At 45.1% G+C, this 23,915-nt stretch overlaps 1 protein-coding gene across 1 annotated transcript; it reads right to left on the minus strand.

Annotated features, from left to right (window-relative positions):
• Positions 1–796: 796 nt before the first annotated feature.
• si:ch211-117c9.5 (sodium- and chloride-dependent creatine transporter 1) lies at positions 797–23,191 on the minus strand. The gene is made up of 14 exons (XM_061256911.1): positions 22,733–23,191; positions 18,729–18,962; positions 16,369–16,500; positions 15,773–16,112; positions 13,327–13,459; positions 10,931–11,065; positions 9,659–9,762; positions 6,740–6,864; positions 6,152–6,264; positions 4,941–5,081; positions 4,679–4,781; positions 4,097–4,197; positions 3,282–3,452; positions 797–2,976 (listed from the first exon to the last, which is right to left on the minus strand). The coding sequence occupies exons 1-14, from the start codon at positions 22,761–22,763 to the stop codon at positions 2,845–2,847; spliced, it is 1,995 nt and encodes a 664-aa protein (XP_061112895.1). The 5' UTR covers positions 22,764–23,191; the 3' UTR covers positions 797–2,844.
• Positions 23,192–23,915: the final 724 nt, after the last annotated feature.

Below are 23,915 nucleotides of genomic sequence, written 5' to 3' on the forward strand. Positions count from 1 at the left end.
TTGTACCCCATCTAATCCAATTAGAGTTAGTGTTAAGATACACCGCCCACACCACGTCCCTCGGCGGCCCGAAGGAGAGCGACACACCTTCTTCAAGCCATCTCGTCTCATGCTCGTAACCGTGATTCCAGGGCGCCCCAGCGCGGCGATCAGCTGACCCTGACAAGTCCCTCCCTCTGGAGCAGCGGGCCAATTATGCCACGAGAGCAACAAACTGCAACCGCAAATCCGCTGCATCTTAGCCTGTTGCGCCACCGCGGGTCACGGCCAATTTTACTTAGAAATTCAGAAGGAAATATATTTTATAACAATGTGTGAAACATTTGCTTCCCTTCTTCCTTAATAAATGACACGTTTTTTCACAGAATGAATAAATTCTCTAATTAAACTCCACACTGCTATTATTTTGAACACGCACCTTTCAATGAATGAGTCAATTACTCAGAACAAGCAGCGTGCATGTCATGACAGTTGGGTCTGTTGTTTTTCTATTACACTACTACATCTACATGTAAAGTATTTGCCATGCAGAAATATCACTACTACTAATAAGTGGTTCATCAGCTTGTACTGCTGTTTCTTTGAACACAAATGCGCAAATATTTCTAAAAACGTTTTCACTTTGTCATCATGGGTTGAGTGTAGATTGTTGGGCAAAAATGGCAATTTTATCCATTTAAAAAAAAATATATACCACACAATGTGCATAAAGTGAAGGGGTCTGAATACTTTCTGAAGCCACTGTATATAATACATTAACAGACGATGCATTTGAATAAAAACGAGAACATGGCAGTTAACATCCTTGCATCTTTTATTGCTTTTTGCTTGGCATTTCCAGAAATTTCTTCCTCTCCACTTCAGCTCCCATCAGCAACGTGGATATAAAGAATAAACTTGTTCCACAATATTAACACTGGTTTACAAGCCCACAGAATACTGACACTGAAGATAATTTGAATTTGGAGGTTGCGTTTTTTGGAGGAGGGTGTAAGACATCTAACATACAGTTACACAGCAAGGAGAGGAAATGGCGGAAAGTTAGCTGGCAGAGCAGGTTGAGGGCAGGGCTGTGGATTAGAGAGCAGGCACTGACTGCCTTCCTTGGTAACATGCGCTCGTACACTGAGGAGTGAGATTAAATTGGCTTTAGCCGGGTAGCAACATGGCTGCCCTGTTGTCACTGCAGTAAACACTATAGACAGATCATAAAGACAGGTGCTCAAGAGTGACAGGGGTGGTAATGTAACCCCACCGAAAGCAAATCTGTCCCACTCTATTTACAGCTCTTCCGACATGGTGCTGCATGTAGCAGACATGAGAGCGATGGCAGCTACCTGAAATTTCCACTCAAGACACTGCCATGCATGGGCCTTTAAAGGAATGTGAAAGTAAATCAATGACACGCTCGAAAAATGAAGACAGAAATGAAGACAGGCTTTAAAACCTGATAGCTGACCGAAAAACACGCGAAATTGTCATACGTCCAGAGATGAAAGATGGCTGGCTTCAGCGAGAATGTAACACAGTGACCTTGCAATGGATGATTGTGATTGGCTAATATGCTCTCACTTGATAGCATGATAGCACGGCAGACATGCTCCTCCCCAACTGTAACAAAAGTGACTCCATTGTTTTGAGCATGGCACGGCTGAGTCCTCACAACTCTCTCACCACCTCTGAAAACAGATTTTATGCGTAAGCTGGGTTCTCGTTAGAGGTGTTGTGCATATGGGGGGGGGGGGGGGGGGAGAGAACTGAGATCAGGCCCTTGATAATAGGGGGGGGGGGGGGTGGAGGGCCCACGCTTCTCTGACCCGCAGAGGACTGATTCACAGCTGTAGACCAATCACCTGCTCAGCCAGAGATTGGTGGATCTCGTGGAGAAGGGAAAATGATACTGCTCGGTTTTCACAAACGCACGCGCGCGCGCACACACACACCCGTTCACACACACACATGCACACACACGCACACACACACACACGCACACGGACACACACAAATGCGCACACACACACCAATTATCACACAAGAGGCACGATCAGATGGCACACTCACTTTCTCACATGTGCACACACACATAACCATCATCCCAGCATTTATATGGATATCATGAGAAAGGTCCTTTCCAAACCTAATTTAGTTCATTCCTCTAGGAGAAGAAGCTGAAGCAGTGTAATAAGAGCAGGGCCATTCTGGTTTCTCACACACACGTTTTTGTCATTTTAATAATACTCGCCCTGTTTCTTGCGAATCACAGCCAAATTACAGTAAATCTCCATTTTCAGTAATTGTGTTAGTATTATTCTGTTTCTGATTGTCTGACTGAATTTCTGCAGGGAGAATTCATTGTGAAAACCACGTGGGTACAATATCTAGTATCACTGACAAAACCAGAACTGCTCCCCTCTCACACAGAAAGGCTGCTGAAGAGCTGCCAAACTCTGTGGAGACAGAGCATGGCAGGAGGAACCACAGACACACAGACACAAAGCAGAGAGAGAGAGAGAGAGAGAGAATGACTGGGCACAATAACACTACTGTACTCTACATCACAACACGATCACGGTACCACAGCGAGACGGACAGCACGCGGCAGCACGGCACAGGGAAACGCAGACACGGGGAGAGACATGCGGGTGTGAGTGTACTGGTTGTGTATGTGTTCTCCAGCCACTTTCTTTGGTGTAAATGTGAGTGTGTGTCTGTGTGAGAGTGTGTGTGTGTGTGCGTGCGTGTGCGTGACTGTTGAATAGTTCATGTGTGTCTCTGAGTGAGACGCAGAAGGGAGAGGAGCGTGGATGGACGGAGACACAGACAGGGTGGAGGGAGGCGGGCAGGTCAGATGACGCTCTCGAAGAGCAGGGTGTTCTTGCTCAGTCCGGGTGGGGGCAGGAGCTTGGCCTCAGACTCAGGTGCCAGGTACTCCAGGTGGTGTCTCCCCCACACCGGGGTGGTCAGGTGCTGCCAGCGCTGTGCAGACAGGGGGACCGGTCAGGAGCATACGCACACACAGCATACGCACACACACACACACATCTCTCTCTCTCTCACACACACACACACACACACACATACAGCATCTCTCTCTCACACACACACACACATACAGCATCTCTCACACACACACACAAACACACAGCATCTCTCTCACACACAGACACCCACATACAGCATCTCTCTCACACACATACATACACACACACACACAGCATCTCTCACACACCTATACACACACACAGCATCTCTCTCACACACACACACACACACACACACACCTCTCTGAGCGAGCCCTTGCAGCGCAGCAGTTTGTATAGGACGCTGATGGGGATGCACAGCATGGAGGAGAGTGCCAGCCCCCAGCCCAAGGCCTCTCCCCAGCAGGGGTACACATAGCTGGAGTTATAGGTCAGAGGCCTGTAGTTCACCACGTGGAAAAGGAAGACACCCTGCCAATCAACCAAACACAGTGTTAACTGCTGTAAGCACACACAAGCAGACACACACACAGAAACACAGACGCTTACACAATGAGGCAACCACGGAAATACTGCCATGCACCATTCAGAGATCACTCATGTTCTTCTTATCTCACACTTGTGTCTTTATGGCTTCAGAGAAGGGAAGTATCTGAGGAGTCTGTAATATCCAGCAGATGGCACAGTTTTCCAGTGTAAAACTGCAGGACTAGAGTGCTGTGCTTCAGCCATCTGCCTGCGTCCCAATGTCTACCCTGGAGCCCTCAATACCTAAAGCACCACACACTTTCCATTTCCATTTTTTTTCCATATGCTTCCTGTGAACAACTCATCCAGGATCAATGTCTGCTCCTGGTCTTAAAACAATCCACTACGTGGAAAAAGCTATAATTGATGCAGGGAGGGAGTTCAGGGGCAGAACCCATTAACATGTGTACTGTACTGCACTGTAGATGCACTTGCTCTGGTCTGTGGTTCTGTGCAGGTGCGATGTTCTGGTCTGTGGTTGTGTGCTGATGTGATGCTCTGGTCTGAGGTGTGCAGAGTGTTAGGGCAGCGTTAAGAATGCGACCTCTGGCACTCATGAAGGCTAGGTAGATAGGCGAGGGACTCACCACACACACTAAGGGCGTGATGTAGGACCAGCACCACTTCATGTAGGGGAGTGGGCGGTAACCGATCATCCGCGCCACGTCATCCATGAAGCGGTCCGCTCCTGGGGGGGGAGAGAGAGAGAGAAAGGGGGGAAAGAGGGAGGGAGAGAGATAAAGGGGGTCGGAGAGAGAGAGCGAGGGAGGGAAGAGACAGAGTGAGAGATGGAATGAAAGAGAGTAAGAGTGAAACAGATGGAGGACCAAAGAGACAGAGAAGGAAAAAAAAGAAAGAAATTATCGATTTCCATCAGGAGTAATACACTCATACACTCCCACACTCCCACACTGACTTACCAATGACTCATCTGCCACAGCACTCTATTCAGGTTTCATTCTCAGAAAACTTCTGCTACGATGAGGAGTTGTGCAATCGTGGAAATGAAACTCTCTCACTGTCACACACACACACACACACACACACACGCAAACACACACATACTCTCTCGCTCACACACACACACACACTCACCCATGAACACACACTCACACACTTGATCTTGGCACTTCCCGCTTCCTCTTAGTACCTGCAGTTTACGCTCTTACCATAGACCCACGCCACCACCACACACTCCCAGAAGGCCTGCCAGAGCAGAGTCATCCCGCTGGCAGAGTAGTAATCAAAGAGCTGGAACACATACATGCCGCCCTGCGCAAACACAGACGGAGGGAAGAAAAGAAGAGCAAATGTTTATCTTCACCGCCCCGGTCACAACAACATGAATAAAAAGCACTTCATCAAAGCTTTCCCTCCAACGTGGCATTTCAAACAAATTCAGACAGAGGCCTTGCGATTTCTAAACCTTACCTCTGTTACCATGGAGAGGTCGATAAAGAAGCAGGTGATGCAGCAGATTGCCACGACAACCTCTCGACGAAAAGAGCATGCCAGCGTGTTAGGGGGAAGCATGTCCATAATACCTGTGATAAATCCTTCAACCCCCACGAACTGAGGCACGGGACACAGAGAGAGAGAGACATCAGGACATGTGACACCTGCACCGTGACTTCATTACAATGGGCTAACAACACACAGATACCACACATGACATCATGTAACATAACATAACATCATGACGAGAACAGGCCGTTCAGCCCAACAATGCTCGCCATTTTCCTACCATTTTCCTTAGTACACTTTAGGCCATCGGTCCAACACTGGGTTTCAGAGTGGCAACAGCAAGAGCAGTCGCTGCGTCACAACTGAATCAGATTTAAAGAGAGCGCTGTGGGTCCACAGAACTACTGTTGTCTATCACCGCCATTAACAACTTCACATTTTACAACTGCGGCAGCTTACCAAGCAGATATTGAACAGCACTGTAAAATAAACTGTCTGCACTCACCCCCTTACTGCCATACAGTTTGCGTATACACTCAGCGATCACTTTATTAGGTATTTATTACTTTTTTTTTGTTAAGACGTATTAAGTCTTCCGCTGCTGTAGCCTATGCCCTTAGAGGTTCTACGTGTTGTGTGTTAAGAGATACTCTTTTGCATGGCACAGTTGTAATGTGTGACCACATGACCACATCTGCATGCTTTTATGCACTTTGCTGCTGCCACATGCTTGACTGATTAAATTTCTGCATTGTCGAGTTGGTGTACTACCAAATAAATGTGCTCACTGAGTGTACATCCAATCTAGTGATTCTAGATCTATGACTGCAGGCATGGCCGCACAACCCTGCTTCCTGACGCTCTACCGTTCTGTAGGTTTTCATTTCGCTCCTTATTTGGCGGACTGACGAATTAACAGGTCAAGGAGATCTCTAGCTGTCGAATGAGTTGTGTGTGTTAGGGCTGGAATTGAAAACCTGCAGGACGGTACACCGGATTTTTTTTCTTTAGTCGTTCTAGAGAAAATGTGTTACCACAGTCCATACAGTGCACATGCCTCAATACGATACAATATGTACAGGAATAAATACAAGCATACATTTGTAATGGACTGATATAGGGAAAAGGGCTGGGCAGCCCTGCTCTGAGGTTTGGCCGGGGTGGTGGGGGGGTCAGACCTGGCTGTCCAGTCCCAGAACCAGCAGCATGAAGAAGAAGAGGGCCGCCCACACCGGGGCCATGGGCATGAGGGTGACCGCCTTCGGGTAGGCGATGAAAGCCAAGCCAGGCCCTGAGGAGGACGGCAGCACGCACACACGCACGCACGCACACGCACGCGCACGCACACACACACACGCACGCACGCACGCACGCACACACACAGAGAACACACACACACAGAACACACACTTCAGAACCAGACATTACTCAGCTGCATCAGGCTTTGCCAGCAGTGCCTCAGCTCTAAGAGCCCAGGACTGAATCTAGGTGTGAGCTAGCGTGACTGCAGCACTCCAGAGCATGCAGTGGCAGTAAATTCACTGACTGTTCAGGGGCGGGCAGGGCGACTGCGACTCCGGAAAAGAGAGCATGGCACAGAACAGCGGGACCGCTGTAATCTGTGTGCTTACCGTGCGCGTGACGTTTACACACTAACGAGATAAAGCAGCGGCTCGGGTGGGTGACTGTACTGAGCGAAGGAATGACATGAAATGAGAGAAAGAGAGGGAAGAGAGGAAGAGGAGGGTTCGAGCCCCGGGCCTCACCGCTCTCTGCAACCTTGCTGATGTCCACCCCCTGCTCCGCCGCCATGAACCCCAGCACTGAGAACACCACAAAGCCGGCAAAGAAACTGGTCCCGCTGTTGATCAGGGCAAGGACAAAGGCATCCCTGCGATGAGAGAGAGAGAGAGAGAGACAGAGAGATTAAACACACCTTTACTGTTCAAAGCTTACACTAGCAGCAGGATAACCTCAATTACAACAGTCAGTCAATACAGCTCAATCATTTTTCCCCTTTGAATGTGACAACAAAAAGAGAGAGAGAGTGGGAAGAGGGCCAGGGAGGAACATACAGGTGGAAATAAGGCTGAAAAAAGAAAGGTAGTGAATGAGAGAAGGAAGAGTGAGAAAGCGGTCTAACAGAAGACAAAGGAACAGAAGGAGACATATCTGTGTTGATATTTAAATCTCGAAATGTGTCTGAATCCAAAAAAGGTTTGCGCTACAATAGAATAACTACAATGCTTGAGGAATAATGGAACCTGAATACAAATCACCATATTGCCATTTCACACCATGAATAGGTGCCTTACTGTAGATGTCCTATTTGAAATCATTCTCATTACTTTCCCACAGGTTGCTGTGAGTCACACGACAGGGGATAAGGAGCCGCGTACCCCAGCACACACAGGTAACAGTTACCTGATGCTCCAGATTTACTGAAGTCAATTTGCATCTATCTGCAATAATTATGTTTATATCTTAAGTATCCAACCCTAAGCTTCACATCCACTTTGTCTGTCCCTCTTCCTTGGCAGAGCCAACCATCTAATAGGTCGATATCCATGATGAACAGAGATGGGCACTTGGAAAGGAAGAGCACTAATGGAGTAGATAATGCAGTGTCGTTAGGGTTATTCATCACCTCTATGACTGCCAGATGCGCATGCTGTCTGTCTCACTACCGAATCTACTGATACCAAAACTTTCCCTCTGTGTGGTACGATACAGTCAACAGGCCCCATACTCTCTGTGTGGTACAATAGAGTCAACAGGCCCCATACTCCCTGTGTGGTACAATAGAGTCAACAGGCCCCATACTCTCTGTGTGGTACAATAGAGTCAACAGGCCCCATACTCTCTGTGTGGTACAATGCAGTCAACAGGCCCCATACTCTCTGTGTGGTACGATACAGTCAACAGGCCCCATACTCTCTGTGTGGTACAATGCAGTCAACAGGCCCCAAACTCTCTGTGTGGTACAATAGAGTCAACAGGCCCCAAACTCTCTGTGTGGTACAATAGAGTCAATAGGCCCCATACTCTCTGTGTGTGGTACAATGCAGTCAACAGGCCCCATACTCTCTGTGTGTGGTACAATGCAGTCAACAGGCCCCATACTCTCTGTGTGTGGTACAATGCAGTCAACAGGCCCCATACTCTCTGTGTGTGGTATGGTGCAGTCAACAGGCCCCATACTCTCTGTGTGTGGTATGGTTCAGTCAACAGGCCCCATACTCTCTGTGTGTGGTATGGTGCAGTCAACAGGCCCCATACTCTCTGTGTGGTACAATGCAGTCAACAGGCCCCATACTCTCTGTGTGGTACAATGCAGTCAACAGGCCCCATACTTTCTGTGTGTGGTATGGCGCAGTCAACAGGCCCCATACTCTCTGTGTGGTACAATGCAGTCAACAGGCCCCATACTCTCTGTGTGTGGTATGGTGCTGTCGACAAGCCCCATACTCTCTGTGTGTGGTATGGTGCTGTCGACAAGCCCCATACTCTCTGTGTGTGGTATGGTGCAGTCAACAGGCCCCATACTCTCTGTGTGTGGTATGGTGCAGTCAATAGGCCCCATACTCTGTGTGTGTGGTATGATACAGTCAACAGGCCAGCACACAGCACACAGTCAACACACAGTTCAGCATGTTTTGACCGAAAGCCGCATTCTTTTGGATTCTGAACACCACGTACCTTATAAAACCCTTAACAAGATGTCCGAAATTGCATTGCGATTAACAGGCCGGGATTCACGGGAGCCTTGTGATTCAAGCATAACAAGTGCCTGACTCAACCACTAAGAAAATGAACTGATTCAAGAGCTCAGTCAAACCACAGAGAGAAGTAAAAGTAAAGTAACATAACTGGAAGATATAAATTTAGAAAATCATGCAGGTGAGGACATGGACGAGGGGCAAACATACTATGTACAGAAATGTCCAGGCACACTGGACATACTCAATAAGGCCATTTTTGACAGATCGCTTTAACACATTTGGACCATTATAAACAAAACATTATATAATTACAAAGTATTGTAATACAGACAAAAAGAATGGAACATTTATACAGTTTCATTAAACAGGCACAAGAACCAAGTTAGGAACTGGAAAGTGCCTATTAGGAGCCCATATGACCTTGCTCTTTGATGCCATAACCTTGAATTGAAAATGGTTTGAACCCAATATCTTAGATATCAGGAAAAAACATCTAAATCCTCAGTGTAACCTGACTACCGGAACCAGTTGAGGGGCAACATTTGTGTCAAATTCATCCGCTTTCGAAGAACAATTGAACGTTAAATCATTTGACTTCATGACAAGAGAACCACTGGGGGGAAAAAAGAGAAGAACCTGTTCTGACAACTTTGTCAGTAGAATGCACAACTAAAAACTGTGAGCAAATGTGCTTTCGAGGATTCAGAGATTCAGACTGCAATGAGTGAACATCGATGTGCTCAAACTGCTCATCTATATGAACATTAATGAACAAACGCCCAGATTCCCAATATGAGAAGGACAAGACAAGACAATGACATTAGTAACTAAATCATAAATGACACAGTTCAAATCTTAAATGAAGGACACAATGGCATTTTCACTGAATTTAGGCTTTCGGCAAAGGAAGCAACACAGTTCCCCTTGACTTGACTGTTCACCTAGTTGCTTTAGGGGACTCACTGGTAGCAGTTGTTGTGGAAGCGGTTGTAACTTCCCAGTGCGGTCAGTGCACCCAGGCCAATAGCATAGGAGAAAAAGATCTGCGTTCCTGCGTCAATCCACACCTGAGGGATAGGGGGATAGAAACAAGCACATCCAACATTCACGCTGCGCCTCAACCTTTTCAGTCTACAATGTAGCACACAGAAAACTGACACATTCTACATTTTTCTTGAAAGCTATGATACGGCACTGTAAACCCAGGCACAAAAAAGCATAAGGACAGATATACAGTATAAACTTCAATGGGTTTACGTAAAAATAGATGCCCATCAAACACCTTGTATACCACGTATACGTATCTTCAAAGCTTGTACATCTCCCCTGATGCATTAAAGCCATTCATTTTGAATTTCATTGTTTGTTTTCATCATGGATTCGTATAATCCCTTTTAGAACTTAATTACTGTCTGTCTGGAGTCTGCAGGAATGCACGGTGATGCAGCTGATACCATACCAATGCTGTTAGCATGAGGCTAGCAAGCTGTTACATGGAAATCTTTTAAAACACCACACAGGCTAAGACACACACTGCTTACCTTATATTATATTACAGGCATTTAGCAGACATTCTTATCCAGAGTGATGTACAACAAAGTACATACCCATAACCAGGGACTAGTCTACGAAGAGCAGACAATAACTACAGTGTAGTAAGTGCTTGGAGCCCATAATTATATGTTACGGTCACAAATAACACATTGATGTGTAGGCTTCCTTGAGGTAATGATAATAAAACAATTTCCGATGTAATTTGACATAATCCAGAGAGGAGAGGTGAAGCAACATATTATGAGTTTTTGCATAATGTTTAGATAATCTGCAGACTGAATTCTCAGTGATCTCATGTTCTCAGATATTATTAAAACTAAAGTATAGCTTTCGGATATGCATAACTAGGAAAACGGGTTACATTTGAGCTTTTTATAAATGTGCAGAGAAGCATTCCTTTAAATAATATATCAGAATAAATTAGAAATGTTTTAAAACACTGCAATGAGCTGTGCAGCATTGTTGTAAAGAATTGGCTTGGCATCGGGTAGAAAGCAGTAACACTGCCTGATCTGCAGGGAATGTGTGTACCGGGGGGACCATGGTGATGAGCATAGGTCAGCACAATGGTGCTTTTGCTTCAATAAGCATGTGCCAATCAAACACACCCAGAAACATATGCTCAAATAGACAGACACACAGACACCGAAAAAAACATTCACACACACACTGTACTCTGACCTGGGCCTCTCCGAGCTTGGACCAGTCAGGCTTCAGGTAGTACACAATCCCGTCCAGAGCTCCTGGTAAGGTGACTCCGTGGGCCAGCAGCACCACCAGCACCAGGTAGGGGAAGAGCGCTGTGAAGTACACCACCTGGGGCGGGGAGGCAGGCACAGCTACAGCTACAGCTACAGCGACCATACAGCGCACAGCTACAGCGCACAGCTACAGCGCACAGCAACCATACAGCACACAGCTACAGCGCACAGCTACAGCGCACAGCACAGGCTGAACCTACAGGGATGTACCATGATGTACTACTGCATACTGCTAAATGCAATAGTAAAGTTATTGAAGCTCAGTTTTGCATATTGTCAATGATAGTGTTGATGGACTCCGTGCCTTAAAGCAGAAAAGTCCAGGGCCTGGCTCCAACGGTTCTTTTTGAGTTTTTTTTTATTTTTTATTTAAAATCTTACATGGGTTGATGGATAGTTTTAATGAGGGGAGTAATAAGTAATAATGGAGTATTATAACACCAAATGCAAGAAGACATGCAGACGCCGTTCTAGAGTTAAGGATATCACGCACATCATGGTATGTGTCTATCAGTCATGTTAACCTCTGCCAGAATTTGTGTTCATACAGTTCGGGACACATATTTTTTCTTGATTTGGCTCTGTACGCCACAATTTAAGATTTGTAATCAAACATTTCATATGTGGTTATGCACATTCCCAGCTTTTGATATACACTCTGCTGTCATCATGTAGAAATCACAGCACTTTTTATACATTTCATTTTCATGTTTGGGACAAATGGAACAGATTTCTAGTCGGGCGTGTTCAATTGCTGCCTTAGCGCACTGACGCAACCACACTGCTTCCTGATCAACTGTAAACGTCTCCCTTGGCTGTGAGGCAAGATATTGAGAGTTTGCTAATGTTTTGCCAAATAAACCATGCCTAACAACCTCAAATGTACTTGCCATTGCCACAGTAGCGTTAATGCGAACTGCAACAATAACAAAGGGGATACAGTTCAGTGGGCAAAACAAATGTGTTGCCCAGGTTACCAAAACTCCACTGAAAGACATTAAATACTATGAGTACCATGATCCACCGGGGTACTTAGTTACCATGCATGTAATCGAAAAGCAACCGAACGTTCTGTGGAAATGACTGAGTGGGCTTTTAAATGGAGAAATTGCACTGTTAAACATACTTGCACTTATAGGTATTGCAAACCCTGGCCATTCTGCTGTTAAAATTATACACAGCATTAAGTGAAAAAACAAATATACGTCTTTCTTGGTGTTACTCAAGGGCAAGGTGTTCAGAACTGAGCAGAGAGCAAACATGACAATGACACTATATTAAGTCAGCATGCGGTTCATGTTTCAGCTTAAATGTTTACGCTCACACAAACCAACACATCAGGGGTGGGGTATGGAAATATTTTCTCCTAAAACCTTTAAACCCTACTTCTTGATCTGAAGACCAATGGAGAAAAAACTTCAGCTCTCTGAGGGGAAAGAACTGCTAATGGGCTTATGGGCGGAAAGCTGAATGCAGCTCCTTGTTCTCAGGAGCTCTCTGGCGCTTTGCTCATGCTGGGAAGCACAGAGGCACACAGCCAAAGCTGGTCTGAGCTGGATGACCAAGGCAGAGCAGGTGGGTGGGGTGGGGGTGTCCTACAGGGGTCAGGAAAATTCATTACAGAGCCAAATTTGAGGTAAGATCCCGCAACTCAAACACATTTCTGCCTGCTCTCCACAGCAGCCCGGGTATAATAGACCTACGGCGCGGCTGGCAGGCTGCCCTCACTCAGCTTCAGCATTAGGCTGTCTGTGTCAACAAACAACACAAATCATTTTTACTTTCATTTCATTCGGTCCAACATGAAGTCTAAATCACTGTGTCATCCACTTTCAACATCCTAGCCATCCACTGCGCATGTTCCCTTCAACCAGCCAGTGGCTAACACCCGGAACAATAGCTGACTCAAGTATTGGTCCTTTCAGTGGCTCTCATTAAAGGAGAACTGAGTTGGAGTGAGGTGAAGAGAAATGGGGAAGTCTTCAGATCCCCTCACAGTTATTGAATTAGTTTTATTCCTGGCATGTTTGTGTGTGCGTGCATGCCCGAGTGTTGATGTCTAGACAGCCTGAACCGAGTGGAAAAGCTGCTTTTAGTTCAGCGGTTAAAGGGCAGGTAGTGGCTAAGCCGCTGATCCCATTGGTTGAAACAGCAAGAACAAAGCAATTACAGAAAAAATACCGGACATATAAATACAGTTCCCCCTGCATCGCCCACCATGTATGACCACATGTACACAAACTAAAAGTACACAGCTGGCACACAGTCTCACCCCCTCCTTCCCATTAACACACACACAAACACACTTATGTTCACCTTGCCAGTAGATTTAACCCCCTTCCATATGCAGAAGTAAACAATGACCCAGGTGGCCGCCAGACACATAACCATGTGACCGCTGACCTCCCCGGCCTCGTCCAACCCTCCTGACAACCGCAGCACCTTCCGCCTGAGAATGAGAGACACAGACGCCATCAGAGCACTAGAGCACAGACAGAGACACAGACCAACAGACTGAATCTGAGAATGAGAGACACAGACGTCATCAGACCACTAGAGCACAGACAGAGACACAGACCTACAGACTGAATCTGAGAATGAGACACAGACGTCATCAGAGCACTAGAGCACAGACAGAGACACAGACCAACGAAGTGAATCTGAGAATGAGAGACACAGACGCCATCAGAGTACTAGAGCACAGACAGAGACACAGACCAACAGACTGAATCTGAGAATGAGAGACACAGACGTCATCAGAGCACTAGAGCACAGACAGAGACACAGACCAACAGACTGAATCTGAGAATGAGAGACACAGACGTCATCAGAGCACTAGAGCACAGACAGAGACACAGACCAACAGACTGAATCTGAGAATGAGAGACACAGACGTCATCAGAGCACTAGAGCACAGACAGAGACACAGACCAACAGACTGAATCTGAGAATGAGAGACACAGACGTCATCAGAGCACTAGAGCACAGACAGAGACACAGACCAACAGACTGAATCTGAGAATGAGAGACACAGACGCCATCAGAGCACTAGAGCACAGACAGAGACAAAGACCAACAGACTGAATCTGAGAATGAGAGACACAGACGTCATCAGAGCACTAGAGCACAGACAGAGACACAGACCAACAGACTGAATCTGAGAATGAGAGACACAGACGTCATCAGAGCACTAGAGCACAGACAGACACAGACCAACAGACTGAATCTGAGAATGAGAGACACAGACGTCATCAGAGCACTAGAGCACAGACAGAGACACAGACCAACAGACTGAATCTGAGAATGAGAGACACAGACGTCATCAGAGCACTAGAGCACAGACAGAGACACAGACCAACAGACTGAATCTGAGAATGAGAGACACAGACGTCATCAGAGCACTAGAGCACAGACAGAGACACAGACCAACAGACTGAATCTGAGAATGAGAGACACAGACGTCATCAGAGCACTAGAGCACAGACAGAGACACAGACCAACAGACTGAATCTGAGAATGAGAGACACAGACGTCATCAGAGCACTAGAGCACAGACAGAGACACAGACCAACAGACTGAATCTGAGAATGAGAGACACAGACGTCATCAGAGCACTAGAGCACAGGCAGAGACACAGACCTAGAAACTGAATCTGAGAATGGGAAACACAGATGTCATCAGAGCACTAGAGCACAGACAGAGACACAGACCAACAGATTGAATCTGAGAATGAGAGACACAGACGTCATCAGAGCACTAGAGCACTGACAGAGACACAGACCAACAGACTGAATCTGAGAATGAGAGACACAGACGTCATCAGAGCACTAGAGCACAGACAGAGACACAGACCAACAGACTGAATCTGAGAATGAGAGACACAGACGTCATCAGAGCACTAGAGCACAGACAGAGACACAGACCAACAGACTGAATCTGAGAAAGAGAGACACAGACGTCATCAGAGCACTAGAGTACAGACAGGGACACAGACCAAGAGACTGAATCTGAGAATGAGAGACACAGACCAACAGAGTGAATCTGAGAATGAGAGACACAGACGTCATCAGAGCACTAGAACACAGACAGAGACACAGACCAACAGACTGAATCTGAGAATGAGAGACACAGACGTCATCAGAGCACTAGAGCACAGAGACACAGACCAACAGACTGAATCTGAGAATGAGAGACACAGACCAACAGACTGAATCTGAGAATGAGAGACACAGACGTCATCAGAGTACTAGAGCACAGACAGAGACACAGACCAACAGACTGAATCTGAGAATGAGAGACACAGACCAACAGAGTGAATCTGAGAATGAGAGACACAGACGTCATCAGAGCACTAGAGCACAGGCAGAGACACAGACCAACAGACTGAATCTGAGGAAGGAGTAAAACTTCAGAAGGAGACAATCACTCTGGTGCATGTATATCACTCTGAATGTGCTACAGAAAGTGAATGTGAGAGCAGCTCTGAATAATCATGTGAGAAATGTAATGTCCTGAAGGTGAAAAAAGGAAGCAGACACGGGTGTGCCCTGAAAAAAACCGCTCAAGTTAGGTTTTGAAACAGCTGGTAGCTTGTTGACCAGTTAAGACCAGCTCCATACTCAAAATGGTTTGACCAGCTCAAGCTGTTTTGAAGCTGGTCATAGCTGGATTTTACACCAAGATGGACTAGTCTGTGCCATCAAAAGCACTATTCAGAGCTTAAACAAGGCCGAAGACAGTATTATAAAAGAGGGGCACCTACTCCCAGAACTCAATGACAGGAGATCGCAGGCCCTCCATCTCGGGGCAGCTGAAGTTGAGAGGAAGGAGAGAGGAGAGGTTGATGGAGGGGGAGAGAGGGTAGGAGGAGAGGTTGTGCTGGGGGGAGCTGGGGTCAGGGGGAAGGGCCAGGAGGGCGCTGCGATTGCTGCAGGCTCTGCGGAAGTCCTGGGTGCAGTTTGGGGTGTTCCACGGGTGACCGCAGGTGGCCCAGGGCAGGGGTGCTGAGAAGGAGTGGAGCAGGAAGTACAGCCCCCACACCAGGATCATGATGTAATAGGTGTTACAGAAGAACACGATCACCATGGACGCAAGCCCCAAACCTGAGGGGGGGAGAGAGACATCAGAGAAATGGATGAATATATAGGTGGATATGAAGGCCAATAAAGACGTGATTACAGAGGAACAGAATGGGGATCTGGGACGGACAAGAGGGACATGAGTATAAAGATTTGACTAATGTACCATTTGTTTACCATTAAAGGAGAGTGACAGACACGCTAAAACAAAGACCAAACTGGGCATACATGTAGAGACACGCGAGTCATGCTGCACTGTGCTCAGGTGCAGGGGCTTCACCTTTGAAAAGTGGGGCGATGTTCCAGGCAGAGACGCCGCCTTGCTTCATGAACTGTCCCAGTGCGATCTCCAAGAAGAACACCGGAATCCCCCCAATGAACACAATCAGCATGTAGGGGATCAGGAACACACCTGCAACACAATAACCACATGCACATGTGTGTACGTACGTGTGTGTGCATGTGAATGTGTGTGTGTGTGTGTGTGTGAGAGCATGTGTGTGTGTATATATGTGTGTGTGTGTGTGCATATATGTTTGTGTACGTACGTCTTTGAGTGCGTGTGTTTGTGTGTGTACGTACGTGTGTGTGAGTGCGTGCATGTGTGTGGGTGAGAGAAGGATAGGCATGGGGGAGAATGTCCTCTCAGAAATAGATGGACAAGGTCACAGATAAAGAAGACAAGTAGGAGAAAGGAGAAAACATTGTTTCACTGCTACAGCAGTTTTTGTGTACAAAAAACAAACCCCTGACCTTGAAAGTAAGCAGGGTTTATCTACACTTTATCCTAAAATATCACTCACTCACAAGTGAATTTCCTCTGAAAAACAAGCCTACAGGACAAACCTACATTCATTCTGAACGTTGGAACAGCTGGCAGATTTCCCCTCGATGCAAATAATATGTCTAAAAATGCAAATGTCATCCTGTCCCCCAAAACCAAAAAATCTCAATTGAAGGGAAATGAACCACTTCATTTAGTTTCCGACCACGTACAGAATTCAAAAGCTTTGAATAAGCACATTTAAGGTCAAAGCTTCCTCAGGGTTCATACATATAATGATAAAGAAGACCTTTGAACTTACAAAATGACCAACCCTCCCCCCCCAATCCTGCAGCATTGGTTCACCTTGCATAGAAACCACAGGAAGGTACCAATGGTGTATATATGGAGGGGGAAGCAGAGGAAGAACGATGACTCAAGTCACATGGGTGAGGGCAACACAGAGAGGGATGGAAAGTGAAGGGACAAGCCGAACACTCAGCGCAGGAAGAAAGAGGAGGGACCAACCTGCCACAAACATTTATGCGCTACACTCTCTAGCTCACATGCTCACTGTGTACGACAGCCCGCTATGGCCTTATAAGGAAGAATATCAGAGGGGAGAGCGAGAGAGAAAGGGAGGGAGGAGAAAAACATATAAAGTAAGACATGTGACAGAATAAAAGATATTTTGACTATCAGGAGCCAACCCAAGCAAAGTGCAGAAGGAGTGAGCTTAATTTACATGAACTATTTTCATATTTTTCATAACTTTGTTCAATTATTTTCCTGTTTAATCAAACTTTTACATTTATCAAACAATGTGTTTCAGTTTCTGAAAGTGACTTAAGAAAATGAAAAGCCAGCCTGAATTTGAGAAAGGAATAGAATTCAATAAAACGGAATAAAAAAATGTTATAATGGGGGATTATTTATGCATTTTCTGTCACACAACAAACCGCAATTTACAGAAGGCAATGCTAACAGTTGAGCGATCAATCTGATTGAAGATTACAGTAAACTTCTACCACGTGCTCTACTTTAGTTTGGTCAAGGACAGGGCAAAGAAGACTGGGAGGAAAAGTGGGCACAGACTGCTCATTGTGTTCCGGTCTGTGTCCATACTGTATCTGTGACGCCTACAGTTGGGAGAATGCACCTTTGTGCACCGGTTGGTGGAGCAGAGGGGGAAGGCGGGGTCTGACAAACTGATCCAGACAAAAGAAAAAACTGAAGCAAGTCATTGTTCCGCTGAGGACCTGACAAGCGCACTAGCAGCTGGGGGGTATCATTGACTTGATTCAGCAGATAAAGGGACAAAACGCATTGAAAGAACGATGCACAGACATCAAATGAACAAACGTCACAGGAGTGAGACAAAGGTGGGAGGGATGGAGGGAAAGAGAGACTGAGATAAGAGACTTTCTTTAGTGGGAGGTAGGGCAGGAGTAGGGGGAAGGAACGCCCTTCAGTGGGAGGTAAAGTAGGAGAAAGGCTGTGAGCCTTCCACGGAGACAGAACGGCTATGTTTATGAGCAGCTTTATCGCGGGGAAGGACTGCGGATGTAAACCATGCCCTCAGTTAAATGACACCATGTGCTAAGGGCTTGGCTACGTGCACAAAGCCACGCACCACTCTTTTGTCCTCATATCTCCTTCCAGCTCTCTTTCTGTCTCTCTCTCTCTCTCTCTCTCTCTCACACACACCCAGTTTTAATATTTGTTCTCCAGCCCATCCTATTCCCTTTATCTTCCTGTTGCCTTAATTTTACATATATTACAGTGCTTTGTTATTTGAAGAGCAGCCTATATGAGGCCTAAATGCCACTTGTGCTGCTGCATAATGTATGTGTGTCCTGGATGGCTTCAGGCCTCACCTCCACCGTTTTTGTAGCAGAGGTATGGGAACCTCCACACGTTACCGAGGCCCACAGCAAAGCCCACACAGGACATAATGAAGTCCATTTGCCTGGCCCAGGTCTCTCTCTCCACAAACTGGCCATCTTCACCCGTCGTCCCGCCGACCCCAGGAACGGCCACCAGGGGGCGCACAACCCCGCCCTCCTCTTCCACTGGGACCCCTGTCTCCTCCTGAGACAGCCCCCTATCCCCTACAGAGGAAAAAGCACGAGAAAGGCAGAGGATATTTCAATACAACTTCCATCATCCAATCCACACTATCAAAACCCCCCTTAATTTAACCATCTCTTTGCAAATTAATCGATGGCCCAATTACATCATCCCACACCTGATTTGCATTAAACATTTCCTGGTCTTTCACAGGCTTGTTATAATCTCTCCCTTTCGCATTCATCGCACGAAAAAGCACAAACTGACACACCCTGCCAGGTCAATCTATGGGCATACAGGAAGATCAGAGTGCAGTACAAATACTACCAATAAACAAAACAGAAAAAGACCTACAACTGGGTGAGCTGTATAGCTAATTATTTTGCACCTTTGTCTGCATTTAATCCAACTGTTCTGGGATAGTGCGTTGTCTGCACATAAACAGAATGTAGCTAGTTTTCACTGTATAATTGAAAGTACTCGATACTGGTACCTTCTATTAATTTATAAATGTGCGAGTTTACTGAATAAAAGACAGAAAGCATAGAGTGAATCCTTTTTTGGGAAGTCAAGTTCACTGTAAACTAGTTTGACACAATTTTCATACCCTGGTGAGAGAGGCTAGAAACTGAAGTGAAATGAGTCATGGTAAAATGCCCCTCTGCATTGAGCTCATGAACCAGGTCATTGTCTGTAAGAAAGCCCTGAATTTGACCTTTGGGTGTTATTTAACTGCTTAGAGAAACTCTTCAATGGTAAATTACAATGTCCAATAAAGTGACTGCTCACATTGTGTGACCTATATATGCCTATAAGCTGAATTATTCAGTTGAAAGTCTGAGGTTAAGAATCTTCCTTAAGGGTTCAACGTGGAACCTGGGCTCAGAAATCCCATCATCCTCAGGTCCAGAGTCACTTTCAGAAACAAAGTGACAATGGAGATACATTTTTGTTCTTCAAGGATCAAATTTCTCAAATGTAAGCTACCCTGAAAGTAGAGTAATGTTCTCTTTGAGTACAAATACCTTTTTAGGCACTTTATTTCTGAAACTGCAGGCTTTTTAAACAAATAGAAACTTCTAAAGCCTTAATTTTACATTCCTCCTTAATATGCCTTTCAAGAGGGTTCCCAGACCTCCAAACCTAAGGGTCAAATCTTAGGTCTGGAGGGCTACAGGTTTGAAAGCTCTCTTTAAATGCATGGACACAATACAGTGGCAAGAAGTCCTACTAATGGACAGCAGTTTCAGCTGGTCCAGGTCTTACAGAAACTCAGCAGAAAGCATATGTTACTCCTGCACTACCAGAACTTGAATGTTACAAACTGCTCTGACCTAATAGTATTTTTGCCATTGCTGAAATAACTCCATGAACACATATTTTAATGGACCACATTCTGTTTAACACCTCTGTATAAAATGAAAAGCACATGTTTATTTTAAGACAAAAGTAGAAAACAGGAAATACTTGTGCACTAACTGCATGTTTTCAATAACTTTAATAAGAGACTGATTGGAAAATGAACCAGCACACGCAAAGCCCCCAGTTTGAGACATTTTTGTTTCATATTTGAGTTTACACTTATAGTCAACCTAAACAAATAGAATACACTTCTGAGCTAGTTGATTGTATTCTTCAAGGGTTCTGATTATCTGTATGTTTACACTAGGACTCAGAACTGTACTGTCCTCTCAGGTCCTCTTCGCACTTGTACTTGTGTTTGATCTGCACTTCGTTATACGTTGCTCTGGATAAGAGCGTCTGCTAAATGCCATGTAATGTAATGTAATGAGCGATATGTGCAGAAGAGCCAGAACTCAAGCCCAAGGTCCTCCCCCTGAGCACAAGCCTGTCTGACTGAATGTTTTCTGTTTACTGCTTACTTATTCAGATATGCACTTCACCTTCTGCCTCTGTGCCACTCTCTTCCACCACACTCCATATTTTCCTTGAATTAAAATAAAAAAGGAAAAGCATTCTACCTCCTTGATCATTTTATGTTCAGTTGTATGTCCACTCTCTTCAACTCTCTCTAACTCTAAAACAAAGACACAGATTCTCTTCTCTCTCTTCCTCTGACTACACACACACTCTCTCCTGTATCAATGTCAGGGACAGCAACCTGGATGCAAAAGGAAAGCAGTTCTTTCCAGATTAGAGCAGTCAGAGAGCAAGTGTGTGTGTGTGTGTGTGTGTGTGTGTGTGTGTGTGAGAGAGAGAGAGAGAGAGAGAGAGAGAGAGAGAGAGAGAGGTGTTCATATACCAATTGGTAAGTTTAGCTTGTTCAACAAATTGCATTTCAATATTCTAGTTCCGTCTGATGTGTCGCCTATGCCAAGAAACAAATCCTCAACAGCAAACAGAAACCTAACTCTTTTATATGACGGGAAACTATCTCTGATATCTGATATCCTCAATAACTGCCGGTTACCTTATCTATCCGGCTGGAGTTGCGAATAACACCAGTGTTTAAGCCGACACTGGACCTATTTGTACAAACATAGCAGTCGTTGAACAACTAAACTATAACCTTAAGTTAACCTTGTCGCTATTAACGTTACTTCCATCTGTAATTCATTTGCTACCGGCGAATTAGAAGTTTTTTAATGGTAGGTATTGTTTGGAAGGCATACACAAACGTATGAAGTCAAACGATTAGCTGTTTATATTTTTGAATGAAGCAATTAGTCTAGCTAGTAGCTATCAGCAGTAGTAGCCTACTCTGGGAACAGGTGCCCGTCGACACTGTAGCTAGATCCATTTTGGAGCGCGCATATTACTTTCCGTCCATCTAGATACTGCTGTCAATGTCATAATTTGTGCAGTAATTACTACAAAATGGAAGAATTCAGATTAACATTTCAGCTTACTTGTAAGGTTATAAGTTAACTCCTAAACCTTAAGGCAATCTCGAACGGTTGGCTAGCTGAACAAAACAGTAACGTAAGTAGCCTTGTGAGAGCAAATTCAAGAAGCTACGCCTAAGGTGCATCATGTGCCTATTGCATATAACGTTAACCTATGACATTTAGTGTAAGTTAACTGGCTGTATAACGTTATTTAATGTATCCTGTTAAGTTAAGTACCACACAGACGCATATTGAGGATCTGACGACTGGCAACTCGTAAAGCTAGCCAGCTAACTAACTAACTGTTATCTGGCAAGGCAACATGTATTACGCGTGTTCCATCTTTGACTTCGCTTGTACTATGAAGCTTCTTGATTAATAAGCACATTGTTAGACATTTGATGTTGGCAGAAAATGTTTGTGGTCTCAGTATGCAGCTTAGGGTTCATATATCCGGGCATACATTTGACAAGGTTGATTAAGTCTGTTGTTAGGGTGGCTACATAGCTTTCTCACCAGGTATAAATGTCCAAATATATCGTATCTTAGAGAAATCGTTAAGTTTGTCTACCTACGAATATATGACGTCCTCTAGCTAGCTAACTCCAGTGAGCTCTGTGCGTACGTTAGACTAACAACGTTACATACTATATTATCTTAGTTAACGTTACCAGCTTACTAGCCAGTCTCCAAGTAACATTACCTGGCGTTGACACTGCACCGCTGGCGGCCAGTTGGACCATATCGATGGCTGTAGTATGCATTTTATTTCGTATGCCTTGCTAGAAAATAGCGAAATAAAAATAGCGAAACAACTATACTTACGTTATGTTAGCTACACTAGCTCGATGTGAGAAATACGAGAGAAAAAAAGAAAAGCTCCACACGATAATAATAATAATAATAATAATAATAATAATAATAATAATAATAATACAATATATCGCTGTAGTAAAACTTACCTGGAATGTGCTCATCCACCTCCGGTGACATGCTGGCTGGAGAACTGGTAGATGGCTAGCTAGCCCCAATATTTTAAATGGAATTTATAAAATGCAAATATCGTTCAAAAGATTGTAGCTAGCAATTTAGATGTATTTAGTCATCCAGTTCCTTTTTTCTTTTGTTTTACTTTTTGTCTTTTGTTATTAAAAATATTATTTAGCTATATTTAGCTTTCAGGCTAGCTATAGCTAGAGATATTATTAGCTAATATTTACAATGCGTCGCAGACAGACGATGGGGACGAAGGGGATTCAAAAGCAGTCGACGAAGCACTTGAAGGTAAGCCTGAAAAATCTCATGGATGTAAATTAAAGGAAAATAACTGTAAGTCAAGAGGTGCCGATCGGTTTTTCTCGTTTATTCAAAGGTCCCAGAGCTTGTGTAGTTCTGTTGAATAGACAGGTCTGTCGCTTTGCTAGAAGAACCGGGGAATGTGAGCTCCTGGCTTCACGATCGGTCATCAGTAGCTCCCCCGCGCCTCCCCCCACGCGCGCTCTGTTCCCCTCGCTGCAATTGGCTAATCTCTGCGCGTTCCGCTGCACTGACTGCAGCATCACTTTCTCATTCGCTTTTTTTAATGTGCAATTATTCACGTACGCACGTAGGTTTTCTCCTGCACCAATCCACATAAATTAGCTAACGTTAAATTCAGATTCAGCGCGTGTAAACGTGCATTCATTCATTCATTCATTCATTCATATATAACATCTAAACTATACACAGTAACCAGGTCGGTTAGCTACAATTCGATTAACAATCAATGGTATGTGTTCGTCTGTGTCCAGACCAGGAGCGGTTCTAGGATTTTTCTTTACATTTTTTACTGGGGTGGCCAAGTGGGGTCCAAGGGTTGCCTGGGGGTGCAGCCATATATAACCATATCTCCTGGCTTCACGCACGTTATTTATGTTTTTTTTGTTGTTTTTTTGTTTCACGTGCGAAAAACACAACAAAAAAAAACACTATTCATTACTGGAGCAATGCAGGGTTATGAGCCTTGCTGAAGGACCCAACGGCTGTGCAGATTGTGGCCAGACCGGGGATCGAACCACCTACCTTGCACCTCCCAGTCATGTACTTCAACCACTAGGCTATTCAGTATATGGTTAATGGTAAATTTGCCTTTATCCAAAGCCCTGT

The sequence above is a fragment of the Conger conger genome, chromosome 10 (assembly GCF_963514075.1).
Source record: "Conger conger chromosome 10, fConCon1.1, whole genome shotgun sequence".
Classification (NCBI taxonomy): Eukaryota; Metazoa; Chordata; class Actinopteri; order Anguilliformes; family Congridae; genus Conger; species Conger conger.

Excerpts from the sequence above, each read along its gene's own strand:
- si:ch211-117c9.5 (XM_061256911.1), bottom strand. The coding sequence starts at position 22,763 with ATGTCACCGGAGGTGGATGAGCACATTCCAG. Across the intron at positions 16,501-18,728 it reads CTGCTACAAAAACGGTGGAG|GTGTGTTCCTGATCCCCTAC; the intron begins GTGAGGCCTGAA and ends ATTGTGTTGCAG. Across the intron at positions 16,113-16,368 it reads CATCGCCCCACTTTTCAAAG|GTTTGGGGCTTGCGTCCATG; the intron begins GTGAAGCCCCTG and ends TCCCCCCCTCAG.